The 21,044-nt window shown below is 43.8% G+C and overlaps 1 protein-coding gene across 2 annotated transcripts in view; it reads left to right on the top strand.

Moving 5' to 3' along the window:
* The first annotated feature begins 1,536 nt into the window (after window positions 1-1,536).
* The window catches only part of AGPAT4 (1-acylglycerol-3-phosphate O-acyltransferase 4), a 79,246-nt gene continuing 59,738 nt past the window's right edge, over window positions 1,537-21,044 (top strand). Inside the window, exons 1-2 of one of the 2 annotated variants that reach the window (XM_048067786.2) lie at window positions 1,537-1,688; window positions 17,417-17,647. In XM_048067786.2, coding sequence (XP_047923743.1) covers window positions 17,470-17,647 — 178 coding nt within the window. In that variant the 5' untranslated portion in view covers window positions 1,537-1,688; window positions 17,417-17,469. The remainder of the gene's footprint in view (window positions 1,689-17,416; window positions 17,648-21,044) is intronic. The other variant, XM_048067787.2, reaches the window with a different exon arrangement.

Here is a 21,044-nt window from a genome sequence, read left to right on the forward strand (position 1 = left end):
TGGACCTTTGGCTAAGATCCAGAAAATCTGTAGGTGTAGCACACAAAGCTGCTTAAACTAGCTAGTAGGGGATGCTTAGGTCACAGCTGTGTTACCGAGTACCTCACTGAGGGATTACAGTTTGCTCCCCCTGCCTGGAAGTGTCCCTTTTAAGAACGTATCCACAGGATCAGTCTTTTAAAGTATGGCTGCAGAAATACCCTTTGCCAACCTCCCTTCAGACCACTAGCCTGAGGACGTCAGTGAGCTAGATTCAATCCTTCATGACTAGATGGGACAGAGGGTGCTAAATCTTGATTTCCTCAAAGAGTACATGTTTACCCATCCCACCAGCATGAATCTGGCAGGGCCCTGAGGGCACCACCAGGTCTTAATGCCCTGACCAGCTTCACCGGGGACCTGCACACTGCCCATGGATCAGGGCTGTGTTTAAGCTCAGGTCTGGATGTTCAGCCCCTGCTTGAGCTATTGTAGTAGGTGGATGTGCTGTCAGCTCTGTCTCTGGCCTTGTTTCCTGGATGGATCCTCAGTGTAGCCTGTCTCCTAAGCAGACTGCCTGAGCAAGCTCCACACCAGGCCTGCTGCTTCATCTCGCTGGGCTCATCAGTGGGCCCTGCCCCCTGGGCTGTGCTCAGGCCGGCGAGGTTAGTGCCTGTGCTGTGGTCACCCCCGGCTCCAGGCCTGTCCTCCCTTGTGCAGCAGCCTTGCTCTTGCTGCTCCCTGCGAGACTTGTCACGTCTTGCGCTTAACATGTGGGGCATTTTAGTCAGGATACTTCCCTTTTATACCATAGTGAATGTGCTCCTGTGACTAGTCTAGGAAGTCTTGCTTATATCCTATTTCAGTCCATGCATAGCACAACTTCCGTGGTTCGGTGTTTGCTTTATGCACTTTAAATAAATAAATCTATGTTAAGGGTGAGCAGTGATGGCACATAGCTGTTACGGAGCAGGGACGTGACAGCTCAGCCCAGTTTCCCCCCGAGCCCTGCAGCCCTGGTGCGACTGCACGACCTGCAGAGCCCATAACTCTGCCTTTTATGAGATGCCGTCCGTGGCACGATCACCTTCCGATGCTCTGGGTACCGAATAGCCTGGCTTCTTGCAGTCCTCCCCTCAGGAGAGCTGCCTGGCAGCAAACCGCGCTTCCCCAGCCGGGGAGCGCAGCGTGCCAGCATAGCGGGCGCTGGGATGGCTGCCACCTGCATCCCCCTCACGGTGCCGGCGCGGAGGAGCTGGAAGCCAGCTCCCCGATTCCTCCCCGGAGCGGCACACGCACACAGGTGCCCTTCACCCCCGCTGGTCCTGCGCTGCCGCTGCCCCTCCCGCCCCACCTCCGTCGGGGGTGCTTCCCGTGGGTCGGGGCCGCCGTTCCCCTCCTCGTCCCTGCCGCCGCCGGCGCTGCCCAGCGGCGGGCGAAGCCATGCTGCGGGGCGCCGGGAGGGGTCTCCCCGGCGGGTCGCCCCGGGAGGAAGTGACATGGCGGCGGGGAGGGAAGGCGAGGGGCGCCCGGGAGCCGCCCGGCGGGTGGAGCCTGGCGGCCCCGCCCGAGCCGGCCGCCTCCCGGCGCGGGCAAAGTAGTGGCACTCGGGGCGGGGAGGCTCGGCGCGGCTCGGCACGGCGCGGCTCGGCGCGGCTCCCGCCCCGGCCCCGCAGCGCGGCACACATGCCAAGGCCCGGCAGCGCCAGGTACGTGCTCTTCCCCTGGCGGCCGGAGGGCTCCTCAGGTGCAGTCGAGCCGGTTTGGAGGAAAATAAAAAATAATTAAAAAAAAAAAAAGAAGCCCCCCCCCCCCCCAAACCGGCGGGCGTGCGGGGCGCGGCGGGCGGCGGCCAGGACTCACCCGGTTCATCCCCCCCCCCCCCCATCCCCGGCCGCCATTTGCTCCACCGAGGGTCTCCCCGCGCCCCCCGGGGCTCTGCGCTGCCGGTGGCAGCGGCGCTGCGAGCAGCCGGCCGTGCGATGGCCGGGGCGGCAGGAGGAGGAGGAGGGGGGAGGAGGAGAGCGCGGCTGGTGGCGGTCACAGGTAGCCGGGAGCCCGGCCGTGGGTGCTCGCCTCCGTGCCGGCCTCTCCCGAAGGAGGCTGGAAGCCCAGCGGAGCGACAGCCGTGAGCTGGCTTAGGGTGTTCGGGCTGATAGCGGTCGGTGCGGGGAAAACTCCAAAGGGGCATCGTTTAGCTAAGAAATAACCCTTTGTGCATTTTTTTTCAACAAGTGCATGCTCACTGATTGCTGAAAAGGCAGCCCCCCGAAAAGAGAGTCTGTGTGAACAATGCCATAAGGAGGCTTTTGGTCTTTACCTTTGACGTGCGTTTCTAAGAGTTACAAGTATTTTCATACCGTGTGTAGGGCTCTAGGAATGATGTCCCTTATGCAGGTATATGTGGGAGGGAGTAACCTTGCTGCTACGTGAAAACCAAAAATCCATCATTAAGAGGCGGAAGGAGGTGAGAAACTCCCTCTTGCTGGCCCTCTCTGTCTTAAAAAAGCCCAAGAGCGTTTCTTGAAAAACAGCGATGCGTCCAGCCCAGGAAGTTGTACCAGGCGATCATAGCCTCGGCTTGTGCTTAAATCACTTCGCACTGAGAGCAAGTTGCAACAGACTTAAAAGCTACTGGAGCAGGGAAACAGTCGGGGTGCGGAACAATGTAAGCACGAGTTTGCAGCTTTCTTTCTTTACTAAATTCTCACGTGCATGGCAACATTACTTTAAACACACAGTGATTTGCGTATAATGTGCCAGGACTGCCTTTGTATAAATACTGACCACGTCGGTCACTAGGGTAGTTGGTGTGCTGTAAATGTTTGCTGTCATTTACTGCCCAGCAACTTGCTCTAGGTGTTTGTGTCTGGTCTAATGCTGTGTTTTTCCAACTACTTCCTGCTGTACTATAGAGGAAAATACAGTTTGGTTCATTTTAGGAATTTGTACAAATATTATGCATAGCTTTGCTTTTTCCTATTAATGTTCTGCATAACCGTGCCTGAATAAGCTGTATCTAAAAATGAAACTTTAACAGCATGTTTTGGAAGACAGAGGGCCAGGATTCACGTGGAAGAATATATCAGAATATACGCCTGCAATGAACAGAGGAAGCATTGTAAGCTGCTGGTGGATAAAGATTGCTCTTAAGCAAAGTTTGGTTGTACCATTAGTAAGCCTTTAAATATGAGGCTTTAGTAAGTGCTTCACAAGAAGCTGCAAGTGTTGTATTTTTGGAGTGGAGAAACTGCATAGAGGGGTCAGTGCTTGCCCAGAGTCACAGAAAAGGAAACAGCACTGTACCTAGAGCATGGTAATGGCCTGTGGATCCCGAGCCCCAGTGGATGTCAGTTTGGTGGGCAGTTGTTCTGTTCAGCAAGTTTTGCTCTGTCCAGCCAAAATCATGAGGTGGTGGAAATGTGTTCAGCTTCTCTCTGGAGGGAGGTGTGCTTTCCTGGAGTGATGGTTGTGCATCAGTTGCAGTTGAATGTACTTACTGTACCATAAAGGAGAAGGGTTCTTGTGCAGGTGGTGGGTGAGAATCCTGTGGCTGTGCACTGCCTTGCTGGAAAGAGGTGGTTTCTTGTTTTCTTTTCTAAACCCTGATTTTATTGTTGGAGGATGAAGGCTGTGAAGAGTGCTCATGGAAATCTCTTCAACCCAGGAAGGCACCGTTATGACTGGGCGGAGGTTAGCAAATGGCATTCTTGTGCTGCACACATGTGCTTGCGGCCCTTAGAACTTGTGTTAATAATTTGGTCTTAAATTTTAATAAGTCAGACATCTGCTGTTTGATGTAGAAGAACGCTTCCCTAACCAATTGCATTGCTGCTGCTGCTGGTACATCTTGGTAAGGGAGGAGAGGAACAAGAGAGCAACAATGCATTTTAGTGTGCTGTGCTTGTGCTCTAGTTAGCAAATGCTTTTGAAGCTGTGGATCTCCCTAATTAGAGAGAACTTTATGCAGGGCAGCTATTTCCTTAGGTGTGCTTGATTGGATCAGTGGGATACAATGGGATTGTCTGTAAGAAGACTGGGAAGGTGACTGGAGAGCAGTACCGGTACACTCATTTCATTTCAGCACTGGTACTGGGCAGCTGAAAATGTGTTTTGCTTCTGCTGGGGGCTGGCTTTCCCCAGCTGTGCAGTTTCAGGGGTTTGGGAAAGTGTATCTAGCAGTCTTGTTTGGTGGTCTTAATCGTCACTGTGAGACATGAATGAGCTTACCCTGCTCGCCTCTGACTAATGCTCCTGTGCTTCTCAGAAACTGCTGACTCATTTCGTTTTCTTGCCTTTTTTCCCCTTTCCTCCTCCGGTTCCTCAGAGTAGAGATGTGGTAGTGTCAAGGTAAGGTCAGAAAAAGAGGAAATGGAAATAAATAAGAATAACTGTGTACAGTGGCAAGGACAAAGATGCTATAAAGACCCCTCTTTGATTACGTGAGGGAAGGACAGTGTAGTGGATTTCCTGAAAAGGAACACGAACCGAGCATTAGAAACTGAGCAGAGCGGTCCACCTGATAGCAGTCTGCTCTTTGTTTTGAACTTCATCTTCCTAGTTCTGCGCCTCTGCTTTCACCTTCAGCCCTTCTGTCTGTTTCATTATATTCTGCCATGAAGAGCTTAACACAGAAATCATTTTCTGCTTCTTGCAAATGAGCTGACCTGGCTTGAGGTTTCTGTTGTAGCATAAATAACAGGAACAGGGAAAGATGATTAACCAGTTCTAGGCTGGAAGGGAATCAGAGGTAGAGGTTGCTGAGACAGGGCTTGCTTGCCAGAAGCTTTGGAGTTGCAAGCAGAGACTAGTATACTGATTGTGTGTTATGTCCGCAAAATTTCTGACATATTTGTCAGAATACAATGTTATTTCTGGATTTCATTACTGCTGATTTGCTTTTTATATGATCACAAAGTCAAATTGCAGTCATGTTTCTCCATCAGGATCCAGGTGAATGGAAAGCTTTGCCTGCACAGTTTCAGTTGGCAGATTATGCAAGCTTCTTTCACCTGTCAGAGAACAGGAAAATGGCTAACTGAAGACCTGTTGTTAAAGACAGGAAAATAAAATATTAGGGGAAATCTGTGTAGAAGTTACATATGATTTCGCATGAGAACTACTATGTGAAAGTTAAATAATGTCCTGGTTCTCCCCCTTTTTCCCTTATTACCTCTTTCTTCACACATCGTTGTTTGTCTCTTATTACCGTGCTTTTCAGCACTTTGGGAAATACCATTACTACAGATGCTGCTTTGCACTTCTGGAAGGTTTGAGGCACTCTGGGTGTAGCAGCCTACTCTTGAACTTGAATCATTCATAAGGTTTTCCCCCTTTGTTACAGGTTATCTGTCAAGGGTTAACAATGCTTTAGTTAATCTTATGGTTCCGAGGATATATTTAGACAGTGCTGAAGCTTGCATAGACACACTTTTTTTCTCCTTGATCTGATACTAGTGAAAATTACATTAAAGACAATGCAGTAACATCAGTTTTCAATTCAGCAAACAGTAGGCAGCAGAGATACCGCTATCTTCCCTTAACTTAGAAATGTAAAACAAGCATCTAGAGCGCCAGAGTAATTGAAAGAAACAGTCCTTTCGTGTTGCCCAATGGTGGTAGGGATGCAACACAGTTATAATAAAGCAGAAAGATAACTAGGAAAGAAAGTGCTGTTCACAAATTCATTCAGCCTTTGGTGTGTTGCTATCTAGTTTTTATAAGCCTATGCATGGACCTCTGGGAGCGTGTGTAAGTACTGCATTTCACCTGAGAGGGAGACAGAGAAAAGCTTCATTCTGAAATTAAGCCTTGTAAAACTATCCCAGATTTATTTGAAGTTACCGGGACAAATGCTGAAAGCCAGGCTTCTGAAAGGATTTAGACAACTGAAATTGTGCAGAGAAAATCCAGGTAGGTGTTGACATACCAGATACTTAATTTCTTCCTTACAAAGTTTGTAAAAATGCTACCCGATTCTTACCAGCCTGCTTAGGAACTCTGCACACTTGCCATCCAGTGGAGTAAATGCTGTTGGATGAAGCACTCTTTTTAAATGATTTTGCTGGAAGTCTAAGATGGCTTTGACTAGCTGCGGCTTTAGGTACTGAGAATACAAGTACATTGATTAATTGTATCACATTTGGCTGGTTTTGAGGGATGTTTTCCAAATAACAAGAGCCGGTGAAGCTTGTTGAGAGATTTCTTTTGGCTTCAGCAGGATTTGAATCAGGTCCAAAATGAAACTTCCCCCTTTATTATTGGACTTGATAAAACCAGTGTCTGTGATAAAGGCTTTTATTCTTTGAAGTTCTCAAATTAAATCAGTCTGTTAGGGGACTGATGATTGGGGGGGAACAAGGAGGCTGAAAATATTCTGGGTTTGCAGTGTAGCAAGTCAGTTCAGAAGCAGGTGTCTTTGAGGCAGAGGTGAGTGAAAACTGGTGTGGAAGATGATCGCTGAAGCACGGGTAAAGCAGTTACCACTGTTTATTTAGATTTTTACCTGGCATCTGAATATGTGATTGCTTTGTGTGTGGGAGCAGCTGAGCCTTTCACTGAAGCCAGGATCTTATTTTTTTGGGACCATGCCAAAAAGATCTCAGCTATAAGATGAACGCTTTTCTAAGTATTGGATGTTACTTCCCTGAGGCAGAAGTTGGTTTTCTTTGAATAGACATCTGGAAGCTTCCCTGCCACATGCATCCTCCAGTTAAACTGTTTTCCACAGAAAGAAGCATTAGAAAGTGTAATGAATAAGTATTTATTTTCCTGTGAATTCCCGTCTTGGTGTGGGCTACATCTTGTGTATGCATTGCCATTTCAAATTTTGGTATGTGGTTTTCGTAAAGGAGAAATTCAGGTACTTTATACTCTTCAGTGTCATGTGCTAGCTTACAGCCAAATTAAATTAATACTTGCAGGTGGAAAAAAAGGTCTTGTTAGACAAAAAAGAATGTTTTGTTTAACATTGTCTCAGTATTCAGAGGACATTAATGAATGCTGTTTCATATTAATTAAAAATATGCAAATGGCTTAGCTGAGGGAGACAGTCCTTCAAGACTACTGTCACAGAAGATTTAAAAAAAAAAAAAAAAACAAACAAAAAAACCTAACAGTTCGTTTGGAGTTGTAATCAGGTGGATGGCACTTCTCATATCCAGCATGGCTAATTGTGCCTCATGACTCCTACTGGGGGCTTTTGGATGCCCTCACACAAGATGTCGGTGCTGTTCCCTCCTGCCCCTGCTGTGAGCAGGGTGCTTGTGGCCTGGCCTGGGCAGCAGGCAGGCCTGCAGCCGAGCTCGGCTCCTTGTAGGCCAGGGGGGACTGCCACCGTGATGGTGGCACTCAGAGACTTCTGGACTCAGTGAGTTCTGCCACATCTCTGCCATTTTCTGTTTGTTTTTTGTTTTTTTTTTCAAGATTCAGTTTTCTGTTACAAATCCTATATTTTTCATTAGCTGCACTTTCTGGCTTTTTATGTAAACAAAACAACAAAGTCACAGAGGTTAAGAATTAGACTTCTGGAAAAAGGCTTAAAGAGGCTACTCAAAATGTAGGTCTACTAATGTAGATCTACTAAATGTGGATCACAAATCCAGAAAATATAACAAGGTCATTCTATGGGAGTGTACTAAGGAAATAAAATTATCCTTTTTCTGGTGCTGGTGGCTTTTATTTTATGATTGTTGTAGCTGAAACATCTAGCAAATGTCTTTAATTCCTCCTTGGACAGGAACAGTGGTGGATGTGTATGCTTGTGTGCACGTGCGCACAGTGCTGTTAGTTTGGTACTGTCAGTTTTGTACTGAAGTTACACCTTCTAGCTTATGGTACAGTCCCACTTAAATTGCTAAATACTTGTCTCCCGTTTCTTGAGGAACAGAGAAATGAAGGGAAAGAGTTCATTAGATCAGCACATACACCCTGGTCTGAGCCATCCCCTGCATTTTTACCTCTTACACTGTCTGCTGCTGCTCAAGAGCCCAGGCACCTTGGGTGTGTCCTATCCCTCTCTGTTCATACCTGGCCTTTCAGAAACTGTTGTGAGGGAAACTTGAGCACTGGCAAGAAGGCAATTAAAGGAGTATGAAAAGTACTATTTGTGCTGAAAGCTGGAGCCTAATGACTGGGCCGGTCATAGTTCTGGAATTGGCTCTGCCATGGGTTTGCCACATGACTGTCTAGCTTTGCAACAGCCTTGTTAGTTCCCGGTGTGTTAGGTGGAGGTAGGAAGAAAATCTTGTCAGGCTCATTGAATGGTTGGAGCTTTTCCTGGATTTATCCACCCCTTTCAACCAAAAGAGTTAACAAAAATCCATACTGTTTTCTAAACCTATCTGTAAAAGGTTTGATTTCTATATATGCAAATGGAGTTGCTTATGCTAGCAAGTTTGTTGAATGGATGTGAAACTTCCCTGCCTGTACACAACTGTGTGTTAGTGTTGTAGAAAACTGTCTGTTGCTGACCTGAAGTTGGGGGGGTGATAATTTTGTAGTCTAATTTTGTATTTAGCTAACTGTGGGTAAGAAATTGAGTATTAAATATGTCAAGTTTAAATTAATCTTTTGACCAGTGTTTCCTTGGTGCCTCACACCTAAAGCCGTTACGAATTTGGGGAAAGTATTTTGTCTGCTGAGCATATAGGCTGTTCCCGGACCTTGTGTTGACCCCTCGTTTTGTTGTGAATGTAATTTACAACTCTTTAAGACAAGATGACAATGATCAGTGTTTGGCAAGAAAAAACATGAGTCTTCTAGGAGAGGCCTCCTTTCTAAAGCTTATCTCTCATCAAAAGAATGTTTGGGCTCCCAGCACATTTTTTTTCCTTTTTTCTTTTTTTTTTTTAAGGCATCCCTGTATTTTTGCTAGCCCTTGAATGAGCCTTTGTCTGTTGCCCCCCCGTCCCCTCCCAGCCCTATTATTCTGGCTCTTCTAAAAGAAACATTCTTGTAATAAGCACTGGAGAACAGTAGCTACTCCTGTGTTGCATTTATTCCTGAAATACCCAACACAGAGGTGATCAGCCAGAGTGGTACGTGCCCTTGAGGCTGGTTAAGTACCATGACACTGGTGGCAACATCCTGCTCCTCCTGCCTCCTTAATTTTTATTTTTTTCACGCATGTGAGCGATGTAGATCTCACCATTGAGATATTTCCCACAGACTGTACACTGAGGGCCAGTGGCTTAACAAGATAGACTCTGATCTCTCTATCACATGTGCAATTACCTTATACAGTACCTTGAGTGTTCAGTACAGAAATTCATACATCATCAAAAAAGCATATGTACAAGCATATATATGCGCAAAGATTAGGTTTGTTACAGACGTTCATATCCTGTTGTGTGACAAGCCACCTGTACTTCAGCAGCAAGCCAGATCACCCCCTGAAGAATCTTGGTAGAAATGTGTTTTGAAGGTTTTGATTATTTTCTCTCTTCTTTCTTTCTTTTTGGAGGTGGAGAGTGCCAGATGTCAGTAATATCTGTGCCTGGTTACCTTGACTAAGCACTTAATATTGCCTATGGTGACTTGAGAGCAAGTATTAAATTGGCTAAAAGTGCATGATAAAGATAGTTGTCCTGGACTGTTTGTTAGTTACCTGAGTTACTTCTCAGGAACTGTCCAGGTCACCTATATTTGTGTGACAGTCTAGCTCACATCCTGCTTAGATTCTCAATATATTTTCTTGTAAGTCTGTGTTTGCTGTTCAGTCCTGCTCTCTTGCTCAGTCTCTGAATTGTGCTTATATTGCTCTTATTGACAACACAAGTAACTTGTACTGATGGACCCAGAGACAGTAAAAGAGGAAACAGGGACTCTGTGGTATCCAGAACTGAACTCTGGGGCTCAATTCTGTTAGACTCCTTCTGGTCTGAAGAATCTTAATGCAGCTCTTTCTTTTATTTTTTCCCAAACAAATTACAGATAATTGTGCTTTGGAGAAATATATATGTTTTAATGTATTAAGATGCAGGAACTTGGGTGGGGAGGAACTGCAGAGCAACACCTGACATGCTGGACAGAAGCAACTTGCCTTCTGCTGCTGTTCTTATGAGCTTGATGTTCTGCTTGATGTTCACCCAGGCACATTTTTTGAGTAACTCTGCAGGGGCCAGGAAAAGAAATGCTTAACTTCAAGGAGTTTACCCTCATCAAATAAATGCTTCCTTCAAGATGAAGCTCTGCTGGCCCTGTGGTCCCTAAACACAGCACCCCCAGGAGTTCTGTACTGCCTTGTGTTTAAGCCCAGCTCCCTATGGTGCCCTTGTTCAACTCCCTCCTCCCTGAATATTTCATGCTCCTGGAAGAAGGAGCAAGATTGAACTACTCAAATGAACTTGGGCAGTGGCTCCTCATCTCACACTCTTTGTTTTCAGAGTACGCATGCTTCTCCCTGGTTGCCAGTACCCCCTGTATAATTCCTTTCTATGTGGTAAGGGACCAGCCAGCACTGAGGCCATCAGGGCAAACAGCAGCAACGTGGTGTGTTTTACCAGCACACAGTTTGCGTGCATGGCCAAGGAACTCATGTCCTGGTAGGCATGGAGGGCTTGCATAGCTGTCTTGCTCTGACATTAGATCACAGCACGAAGAAAATATGAAAGGGGAAGGGAAAACATTATTATACTCTAACCACTTCAAAAACTCTTGGGTTACTTTTGTTTCTTTTGTTTGGACTCTGTTATGCTAATTATCTTTGTGTTCAATAGAAAATAAATAAAAATTCAGTTTTATGGTGTGGTGGTTTTTACACTGATTGTTAAACTCCACTATACCACTCACTCATTCCCCCTACTCAAAGGAACAGTGGGGAGAAAATATGATGTGAAAGGGCTCGAGGGTTGAGATGAGGACACAGAGATCACTCAACAATTACTGTCACAGTCAAAACAGACTCAGAGTAGGGAGATTAATATAATTTATTGCCTATCACAGACTAGAGCAGTGACAAACCAAAAGCAAACTAAAAAAAACTTTCCCCTACTCCACGCGCCACAGGGGAATGGGGGTTGTGGTCAGTCCCTGAGACTTCATCTCCGCTGCTCCCTCACGGTCACTCCCTGCCCCTGCTCCCCGTGGGGTCCCTCCCACGGGATGCCGTCCTGCCCGAACTGAGCCTGCGGGGGCTGCCCACAGGCAGCAGCTCTTCAAGCACTGCTCCCACACGGCTCCGTACCACGGGGCCCATCCCCCAGGAGCAAACTGCTCCAGCACGGGTCCCCCACGGGCGGCAGCTCCCCCCAGACCCCTGCTCCTGCGTGGGCTCCTCTCCACGGGCTGCAGCTCCGGCCCGGGGCCTGCTCCTGCGGGGGCTCTCCATGGGCCGCAGCCTCCTCCAGGCCACATCCACCTGCTCCACCGGGGGCTCCTCCACGGGCTGCAGCGTGGAGATCTGCTCCGTGTGGGACCCATGGGCTGCAGGGGGACAGCCTGCTCCACCAGGGGCCTCTCCACAGGCCGCAGGGGAAAGGGGAACTGCTGCTGCGTGCCTGGAGCACCTCCTGCCCTGACCTTGGTGTGTGCAGGGCTGGTTGTCACTCCTCTCTCCCAGCTGCTGTTGCACAGCAGTTTTTTTCCCTTTCTTAAATCTGTTCTCCCAGAGGCCCAACCAGCATTGCTGATGGGCTCAGCTCTGGCCAGCGGCAGGTCCCTTTTGGAGCTGTCTGGAGCTGGCTCTGATCTGCCATGGGGCAGCTGCTGGGCTCTGCTCACAGAGGCCACCCCTGCAGCCCCCTCCTACCAAAACCTTGCCACATAAGCCCAATATACATCACAAGTCTCTAAATTAGGTATCCTGAAGCTTGCTGGTAGATAGTGTTCATTCTTCAGCCTTTGAAACAGACAAATTGACAGATCTCCGTTGTAGCTGTGTATTACAAAATATGCAGTCAGGAATGCCTGGCTTCTCAGAAAAACTGAAAAGCGTCCTGGAGTTCCCTTAACTGTAGGGAAAATGCTTAAGGTATGATCAAATGCGTCCCCAATGTGTGACTTTTCTGAGGAGGTAATGCTCTGGACTTGCCTTTGGAGGAAAGGGAAAAGTGATTCAAACCCTGATTAAGAATGAGACAAATAGATAATTGTTCCTTCAGACTTTTTTTTTTTTTTGTAGCATGTACAGATAAATACCCCTTGAAGGCCTATACACACGTGGACGCGACCTATCTTATGCTGACTTTTGACACCCACTGGCAGGAAGAGAAGAGCTCAAGGGCTTCCTCTGTCTGCCTTGTCGATATATTCTGAATACAGAAGCATCGTTGAGTTTAACTCTGGTATGAGCTACTGCTGCTAGCTGTGCTGCTCTGATGGCAATTGAAAGTTACTTAGAGGCAGTACAGAAACTGCTGTAATCTGACCTGTGCTTGTTCTCATTGCCTTGGTCTCTGTATCTCATCTGTCCAGGAATCTGGTTTAGAGAAGAAAATGTAAGAATGGGCATCATCGTCATATGCTTGTTTTTTCTTAATTTGCAGCAGAGCATTTAAAACTTAAGCATTAGCACTTTATCATAGAGTAAATATGAGCAAAGAAATTTGTGCAGGTTTGAAACGTGCTTTTCTGAAAATAACCAATTGCCTTGCTGTCCTGCCTCAGGTTGTAAGTATGGACAGTATTAGGTTAGTCCAGATGCTGTCAGATAGATGCCGTGTGACTTTCTGTACTCCAATCACTCTGTTTACTGCATAAACTTTGCTAAGGTGGGAAATAGTTTTTAGCTTCATTCTCATGCTTTCTGTAGAAGTGCAAACAGTTCTGGTCTTTAAGATATCCATGGTTGTAGTCTCAAATGTCTTACAGACTTCGACGTGCTACGCAGTGTTATTGTCAGCAGCCTCTGCCAGAAGAGTGGTGTTCACCTTGTGTATCACTAGTCTAATGTTGTCTTTGTCTTTGCTATGTCCTCCTGCTGATTTTCTTCCAAGCAGAAGGAAACACTGGGAGTAGTTTAAGTAGAAAGAAGTGGATCTTGCTGAAGAACGGAACAAGGAGAAGAGAGAGGTAGAGTGAATGGTCTTGCAGTCTGCTTTTAAACCTGATCCTGTGACCTCTTAGTCACATGAATAGATGCTTGTTGACTTGTTCCCTAGATGGACATTTGAGGTTTGAGTCTTTTGTTTCATATCCAGCTGAAAACTGTTATTAAAGAACATTCCTGTCTGTTTTTGATGCTCTGGCTGGCCGTTTTCTCCTAATTCATTTTAAGGGGTGTTTGACAGAAGAGAGCTTCTTGGCAGCTCTCCGATCTTAATAGCTTCTGAGAAAATGCATTGATTGACTCTTTTGTTTTCAAAAGATTGCTGTAATTTTCAGCCATTATCTATAAGGAAATCAGTGTAATTTATTAAACTAGGATTTTGGATTAAGAATTAAAGACTTGATCCTTTCATCACTTAAACCAGCGTTATATTGATGTTACCCATGAGGAATTTCAGTAAGACAGAGCAAGTGGGAAAAGTTCCTACGAATTCTTAGAAAGCAGGCTTCTAGACCTCTTCCACAAGATCAGAATTGCTTCTTAAAAATTAAATTTCTACTTTGTAGCCTTTACCAAGAATAAACTACTTTTCTTGGAGTTTTGGTAATGGAAATAGTCCTATCAGTGTCGTATTCAAAAAAATCTTTGAAAGAATAAGCTTATGTCTGAGAAACAAAACACTTAGCTGGCACCACGTGCATAATGGGTTGCAAATTTTGTAGAGAAAATAACTTGAATTTAATCAGAAGAGAAAATTAATCTCTAGTCTCCCTACATTTCAGCAAAGAAAAATATGAACAGTGGCTCCAAATTCTTGTTCCTTTTTCTAGCAAGTTAGATAAGATACATTTCAATGGTACTGCTTACGTAGTTTTGGTTTGCTTTGAAAACATTTTATGGAAGCTTTACAGAATTGAAACTTCATGACAGGTCTAGATGCAGGAAGAAATTAGTTTCAAACATTGCATTGTGGCTTTATCAAATTGTAAGACAGTAATTATGTTTTATCACAGTCATCTCATCAATGTCTCTCTTAATTCTGTGAAGTTTTGCTTTAAAGACCCAACATGAAGTAAATACTCATTACTCATGAAGTAAATGATGCACATAAATATAACATTTTAATGTAGTTTAACCACTCTTACAGTGGAAAAACCAAATTGATATACTAACATTCCGGTGAGTTCTTCCTCCTTCCAGACTCTGTCATTCAACTGCTTTTCCTCTTCATAAAGACTGTCAATCAGCTGCTTACTACAGGAAATTTTTGTTGACCATATCAAATAGTGAGTTTCTATGTCTCCACTGTAAGTAGACAGTGCTTTAATTCTATTTCACGTGTGGGTTTTTTTGATCTGTTCCCTTCCTGATCTCTGGGAATTACATTAGATTAGAGTGATTCTGTGACATGGAATTAAACAGGCTAGCTAGCACAAAAAGCTTTTGATCAGTTTTAACCAAGGACAGTAGGATAACCCCACTTACTGGGTTTCAGGCACTGTACAGTCTTTTAAACCATCCACTCGTAGGCCACCGATCGCTCCCAATCAGAGAGTTTTAAATGATCTAAACCTGCTACTTGACAAAGTAAAAGAGTCTGAATTAGGGAAGTGAAATCCTTTATTCTTCACTGTAAACTTATTCAGAACTTGATTTTACCCTTTATTATTTTTTCCCCTCCAGTGTTTGATTTTATCTTCAGAGTGAGACAGAGGGCTGTAGCATGAATCATTACAATGATTCCTACGAGACAACATTTCTCATTCTACTTAGCTTTCAACGAAAACAAAGTCTTTGGGCAAAGCCCATGCTAATAAATTGTATGCCATCCTAAGAAACATGTCTGTAGTGGAATGGTTGGTTAAAGCTGGAAAAGCTTTTTACAAGTGCAAGGACGGTGGTTACTACAATGAACACAGGCCTGCTCTGCATTTCCGAGGTACAGATGGTGTCTGCTTTGGGACTGAATAGTGCAGCGAGATAAAGGGAACAAAGTCTGTAATACACAAAGGGCACATTTTAGCTGCTGATAATAGGCTTGGGACTGCCATAAACACTTGATATAAATCATTCAGCAACACAGATTGTCTTTCTGACTTTTTTTTTTCTAGTGTTCCTTGTGATTGAAGACCTGGCTGAATATCTTCCCATCGCTTTGTAGCAATTCTTGTGTGTGCTCTTTGCTGTGGTACGCACAGTCAGCAAGGGCAATAAAACAAATGTTTCAGGACACTGATCTAGACTCAATGCCTCACATAATGGGGTCTTATATAAACTAAAAGGATAGGCATAAAGATTTGTTCATCGTTTAATTCCCTGGGATGCTGACAGCTGCTGTTTTGTGATGACCTATGACCGGCACATTCAGAAATAGTCTCAGGACTTCCTCCCTGGGCAAACTCTTATGCCTTACAAGGAGAAACACTTTAGGAATGGAGCAGGATGGCAGTACCTCCTCCTTACCCATATTCAAAATATCGGGGTGTTGATTGCTGAGAGATCGTGTCTTAATATTTTTTCTCCTGACAAGTCTAGAGTTGGTGGTAGTGATGACTGCGGGGAGGCCAGTAAGGTTTTTGGTGGGCCAGAATACTTGGCAGAGGGTACTTTCTCTGGATTGGCAACTGCTAGGATTGGATCGGTCCTTTCCAAAATTGTGCAGATCTTTTTTAAGTAAGAGTTGGTTTTCTGGAAACACTGCTGGGTCATGGGCTAGCGCTGTTATTGATGTTTCCTTTCTGGGTTTATGGAGTAAAACTGACAGAATTACAGTGTCAAGGAGTAATCGAGCAAATTGTGTATATTGTGCATAGTCAAGCTTTTATTCTATTGCCAAAATCGACTCGTATTTAAATGTAACAAGGGAACAAGCCAATAAAGCTAGAAGCTGCTGCTACCTTTTGGTTTGGGAGCATGGCTGGAGCAGCCTGCAGAGGAAGGCACAAATTCTGACATTAAGCTTTAAACCTTGCATTTACTTTTAATAGAGAGGAGTGAAGTGAATACATACAGGACCTTTTCATTATTTTTTTTGTAATAACCTTTTGAAAATGAAATGACTCAATGCTCTCTTCTGCAGAGGGGCAGAAAACCTGAATTCTTATCTTGCTCCAATAACATTGTAGTCTTAGATTGTGTGCGTATCCTTGAACTTCAAGCGTACAAGGAATAATATTTAAATTGAATAGAGCTGCTCACATGCCTAAAATTAGCGTACTGCCCTGTTTACTTGAGTGGATATACATGGCTGTGTATGTGTATTTAAAGACATTTTCTTGAGTAGACATGGGGTATGCTGAGGAAAGTGATACCAGGAAATGTATCTGTTGTTTCGTTGTTGTTTGTTTGTTTGTTTTAGTTTAAAACTGTGGACGTGTTAAATAATTTGTTCTGGGTTTCGTTGAAGGCAGTGGGACACCCAGTATAGTGTTTTTTCTTCCGCAGTCAAGTAAAGGAAGAAAATACTGTTCTTACCGTTGCTATTCCTATGCATCTGTAGTTAATCTCTCTAGCTTGCTGGTCTATTTTAAATAAGAACTGAATTCTGTGCACTTAAATCGCACAGGATCAATCGTTAGGTAAATGCATCTTAACAAAATAAAGATCAGTCAGCAGTGTTCTGGACTTTTGTATGTGTACACAAGTAAAATAAACCTTTTAGTGAAGGTATTTGAAACTAAATAAATTAGTCTTGAATAGAGTAAAAGTTGGAAACAACTGTTTTGGGGTGTTTCATAATGTACCCTTGTGAAGTTAACCAGACACTCAAACAAAACCCAAGTTTTTTCAGCGGTGTGGAAGGTACTGGGGGTGTGCACACCCTGGTTTGTGGGGAATTTTATGGTATAGTTTTGAATGGGAAATCAGTTTCAGATTTTAAAAGTTCAGATAGTGTTGAAGAGAGGTGACGGGACTGTAATTAAAGATGTATCCTACTTTGGGTGTGGTACAAGTTCCTGCTGTGATTAAGGTTCTTCGGATGAAGCATCATCAAAACTACCAGCAAACGCTAGCAAACCTTTGTTAAAACTGAGTGTTTTTAAGACTTGCAAACTTTGGATCTGCTCATGAATATAGCGAAGACGACTGTAAGTGTCTTATGAAGTACCAACAACTCAATTCAAAATACAAATGAATCATTTTGCTCATATTTTAGCAATAAAGGCCTGATAGAGGAGTATTGCACTGCACGAAATGGAGTCTATATGCTCATGTGTTTTGTAGAATTAGAACTGAAATGTGAAAATTTGTTTCCAAAGTCAATGTAAATCGATTCAGAAATATGGTATTCTCTTTCCATGCTTACCTTTGCAAATATTGTAATCAGTCCTTCTTCTAAACAAAGGAATTAAATTCACTCAGATGTTTAATGGAAAGTGGGACATCTGTAATAATCTGTTCACGGAAACAAATGCACTCTGTAACCACTGATACTATTTGGTTTTGCAGGTTGTCTTCTGCATTTTGGGTCTGAAGGTACCCTCTTGCTTTCTCAGCAAATCATGGACATCGTTGGCTTTCTGAAGTCTCAGTTCATTTGCCACCTGCTGATCTGCTACATATTTATAGTGTCAGGACTGATCATTAACTTCATTCAACTCTTTACACTTATACTTTGGCCAATCAACAAGCAACTGTTCAGGAGGATCAACTGCAGGCTGGCTTACTGCATTTCAAGCCGTAAGATTTTATTTTGTTTTTTTTTGTTTTGTTTTGTTTTAGTTTTTTTTTAAGCTACTTTCATATTTTGTCTTGAGGGAATGGTCAAAAAAAATCTGAAATAGATTTCAAAGTAACCTATATAAAGATCATTACTGCTTCCTACAGCCCTTGCATTTGTGTGAAGAGGTGTATGCTTTGTTCAAATGTGCTGTTCTGCTGAAATGTCGTGCTCTTTTATATTGGGATACTTGCTCGACTCAGGATAATGAAGAAAGACTGCCTCTCATTTGGGTATCCATCATGTTCCATTAAGCCAAATGGGAAATATTGACCAAATAATAGCATAAGTTGCTGAGATGCATTATCTGGAGGCTTACAGTGTTAACAAGTCATTTCCGGTAGCACTTTCAATCTCTTTGTTATGCATGATTTTGTTTTTAATCATTGTTCAGTTTTCATATGCCAATACTGCTCAGAAGTAGGAAGTAACAATAACAAAAAAAAGGAAAAACACTGATTCAATATACCGCTTTCTTAAGTCGGTTGCAAATTGTTGTTTGCTTGAATAAGCATTTCAGACTTTAAGCTGCATTCGTATGTATTTGGTATAAGCATAAAGTGTATAATGTAGAACACAGCTGGTAGCCTGTAAGCACTGAAAGAAGTGGGAGTCCCGGGGGGGAGAGGGGAGTGTGAGCTCAGGGTATTTATTACTTGTAGAAAGGCCAAACCTTTACAACTGTTGGAGATGTGACAATTCACTGACCGTTGACTAAACAGGTAATTCCAGTGGAATGACTGAGATCTATATGCTTATGTTTCTTCTTTGTTAATAGGAGGCTGGTGGAGTCTCCACTCATAAACAGTAGATTATCAGAGCACCTTGATAATATCAGTCTGTTTATATATTTGTTTCTGAAGAGCTATAACTGCAGCTTCAGCACAGATTTATTGTGGTGCAGCTTCTGACTTCCACATAATTGCTATCAACATACAGCAGAGTGCAATCCCTCCAAAGCTGTTAAAAACACAGTAGTGTACCCATGTCCGGTAGCTGTGTGTGCACTGTTAAATGTGTCCATGGTCCAGGGGAATTGCCCTGGGCCTTTCTGAATCTCAAAAGTGGTTTCTAAAAATGAAACTGTTACAAAGTGCATGCCTTCTGAGGCTCCCTAAAGATGATCCAAGTGTGATGTCACTGTCAATGGTGAGTGGTTTCATGCAGAGGAAAATAACCCTTCAGCATGGGATGATGAATTGTGTTGCAGAAATACCACGCAGTGGTTTATTCCAGCTTGCCTGCTCACTGCTTGCGATATGAGAAGGGGGAAGCATTGTTAGTATTCATAATCAACTGCTTGATGCAGAAATCTGCCACTCATCTCAAACTGGAGGCTGTTGGGGATTAATCTCATCAGTGAGTCTGATGTGCAACTGTTAAAAACATTTTTGTTTAAACACTTCTGACTCAAATTTCAAAGCTGCATCAGGTTATATGGGCCCAAATGGATTGGGGGTACTCTTTTACTATATCTGTAATAAAGGGAGGGGGATGTTCCTTGTGAGAAATTTCATTTTTTGCTGTCTGTGTGTGTATCCCTGAAGTAGGGAGTTTGCAAGTAGTATACGTTTCCGTGTGTGAACGGTGGCATGAATGTGGCCAAGTTTTTACTTTTTATCTGGTAGCATGCTATATGTTTGAAGCCATGGAATGTAGAAGATAGCACATGTGTAACCTTTCTTTTAGTATAGAGGAACACATTTAGGTATGTATATTATTTTTAATGTGATACCTTCTGTCCCTGTTCAGCCTTTTGGCTATGTAGTGCAGAGACACCAGCTACTTTAGAGTCTCCAGACTGAATCCTTTAGCTGCCCTCCACCTGGTCTCATCTATACCAGGGGCTGGTCACTGTTTGAATAAGAGCCTGTAATAATACTGCATGCTTGTCCTTCATCGGTCCAAAACACAGCACCACACGGGCTAGCAGGAGGAAAATTAACTCTATGCTAGCCAAAACCAGGACAATCAGGTAGATGGCTTTTCACTCAGGGTTGTTGATCTAGTCTTAAGTGTTGACTCCACTAGAAAAGGTTGTGTTGTGAGATTTTTGCCCAGTTATGCCCAGAACAATCTAGCTCTAGGTTAAAGACAGTTATATGAGCTTTACTACACTGGTTTGCAATCTGTCATTTGATATGAGTCACCCTTATTTGAGTGATGTTTGAAAAGGGGAAAATGGTAGTTAATTAAAAAAGGTATTTGGAAGAACTGCAGTAGATCAATTAGTCAAAACTGATGTGTTTTTGTATTACTGTATGTGTAAGATAATGGCTTTTGCGGGCATTGGTGTGCTGACTAATACGTAACTTAAGTTGGGTCTGTATGGGCCCAATGAAAGTCATGGAAACTCAGCCTGCTGTTTGAGATGACGAAGCTTAGCCATGGAGAACACAGAGAAGAAGCCTGTGGTTCGCAGCTGATAAGCATCACATTGCTTTGAGCGGCTGCTAAAGTCTGAATCACAAAGTCAACCTAGTAGTGAAATAGAGCAGGCATGGTTTAACTTAAAAGTAAAATGAAAGCAGCAGCTGCCTTTAGATCTTTCTAAGTTCAGCCAGTTTCCATTTGATGTCAATGGTTGAGATGAATAATTCCACAAAACTGAAGGAGAGCATTTCATCCTTGCCACCATACTCTTGGGAAAGTGTTTTTGTATTTCAAATAATAGTGAAATTTTCTTCTACCCATTTTCTTCCTGTCTCCTTTCTAGTATAGGAATGTAATATTCTCACTTGCCCAGGTGCAACGTCTGCTGTCATACTGCATATAGGAAGCTAAACTGCTTTTGTGACTCATGATTTGTCCTCACTGCAGTGGTTCTGCCAGAGTTGGGGATGTTCATCTGCTCACTTGAGTTAAGTCAGACTAGCTCAAGTAAATGTGTTCGTACCATAAAAAGGTCATATGGAATAACTGTGTTTTGGTAGCTGAGGACATGTAACCGTGTGAGCTGCTGCTTCACTGGGAGTATGCCAGTAGCTCCGTAGCTTCTCACCGTACCTACTGACAACGCAGCAGGCTAATGCCATATACTTCAAAATCCTGCTCATTGATTCAAGTTAGAGAAGAAGTGAAAGCTTGTTTTCTAGTTTGAATTTATAGTGGAAAGGATTGACTAGAGCAACAACTTCAAGGGAAAGGAGCAGAAATGCATGCAGCTGCCTTCAGTAACTGGTGTTGAGAAGTTGTCTTCAAACCAACTGTGAATCATGGGTTGGGCAGATAGGGTGAGTTTAGCTTCTGTACTGACTTGCTCTATTATACTTCAGAGTTAGGGAGAACTTCTGATGTAGTGTTGCAAGAGAAAAAATACTCATTCTAATGAACTGGCATGTTTTTGGCATGTCTTTT

This window comes from Anser cygnoides, chromosome 3 (genome assembly GCF_040182565.1).
Source record: "Anser cygnoides isolate HZ-2024a breed goose chromosome 3, Taihu_goose_T2T_genome, whole genome shotgun sequence".
NCBI classification, from domain to species: Eukaryota; Metazoa; Chordata; class Aves; order Anseriformes; family Anatidae; genus Anser; species Anser cygnoides.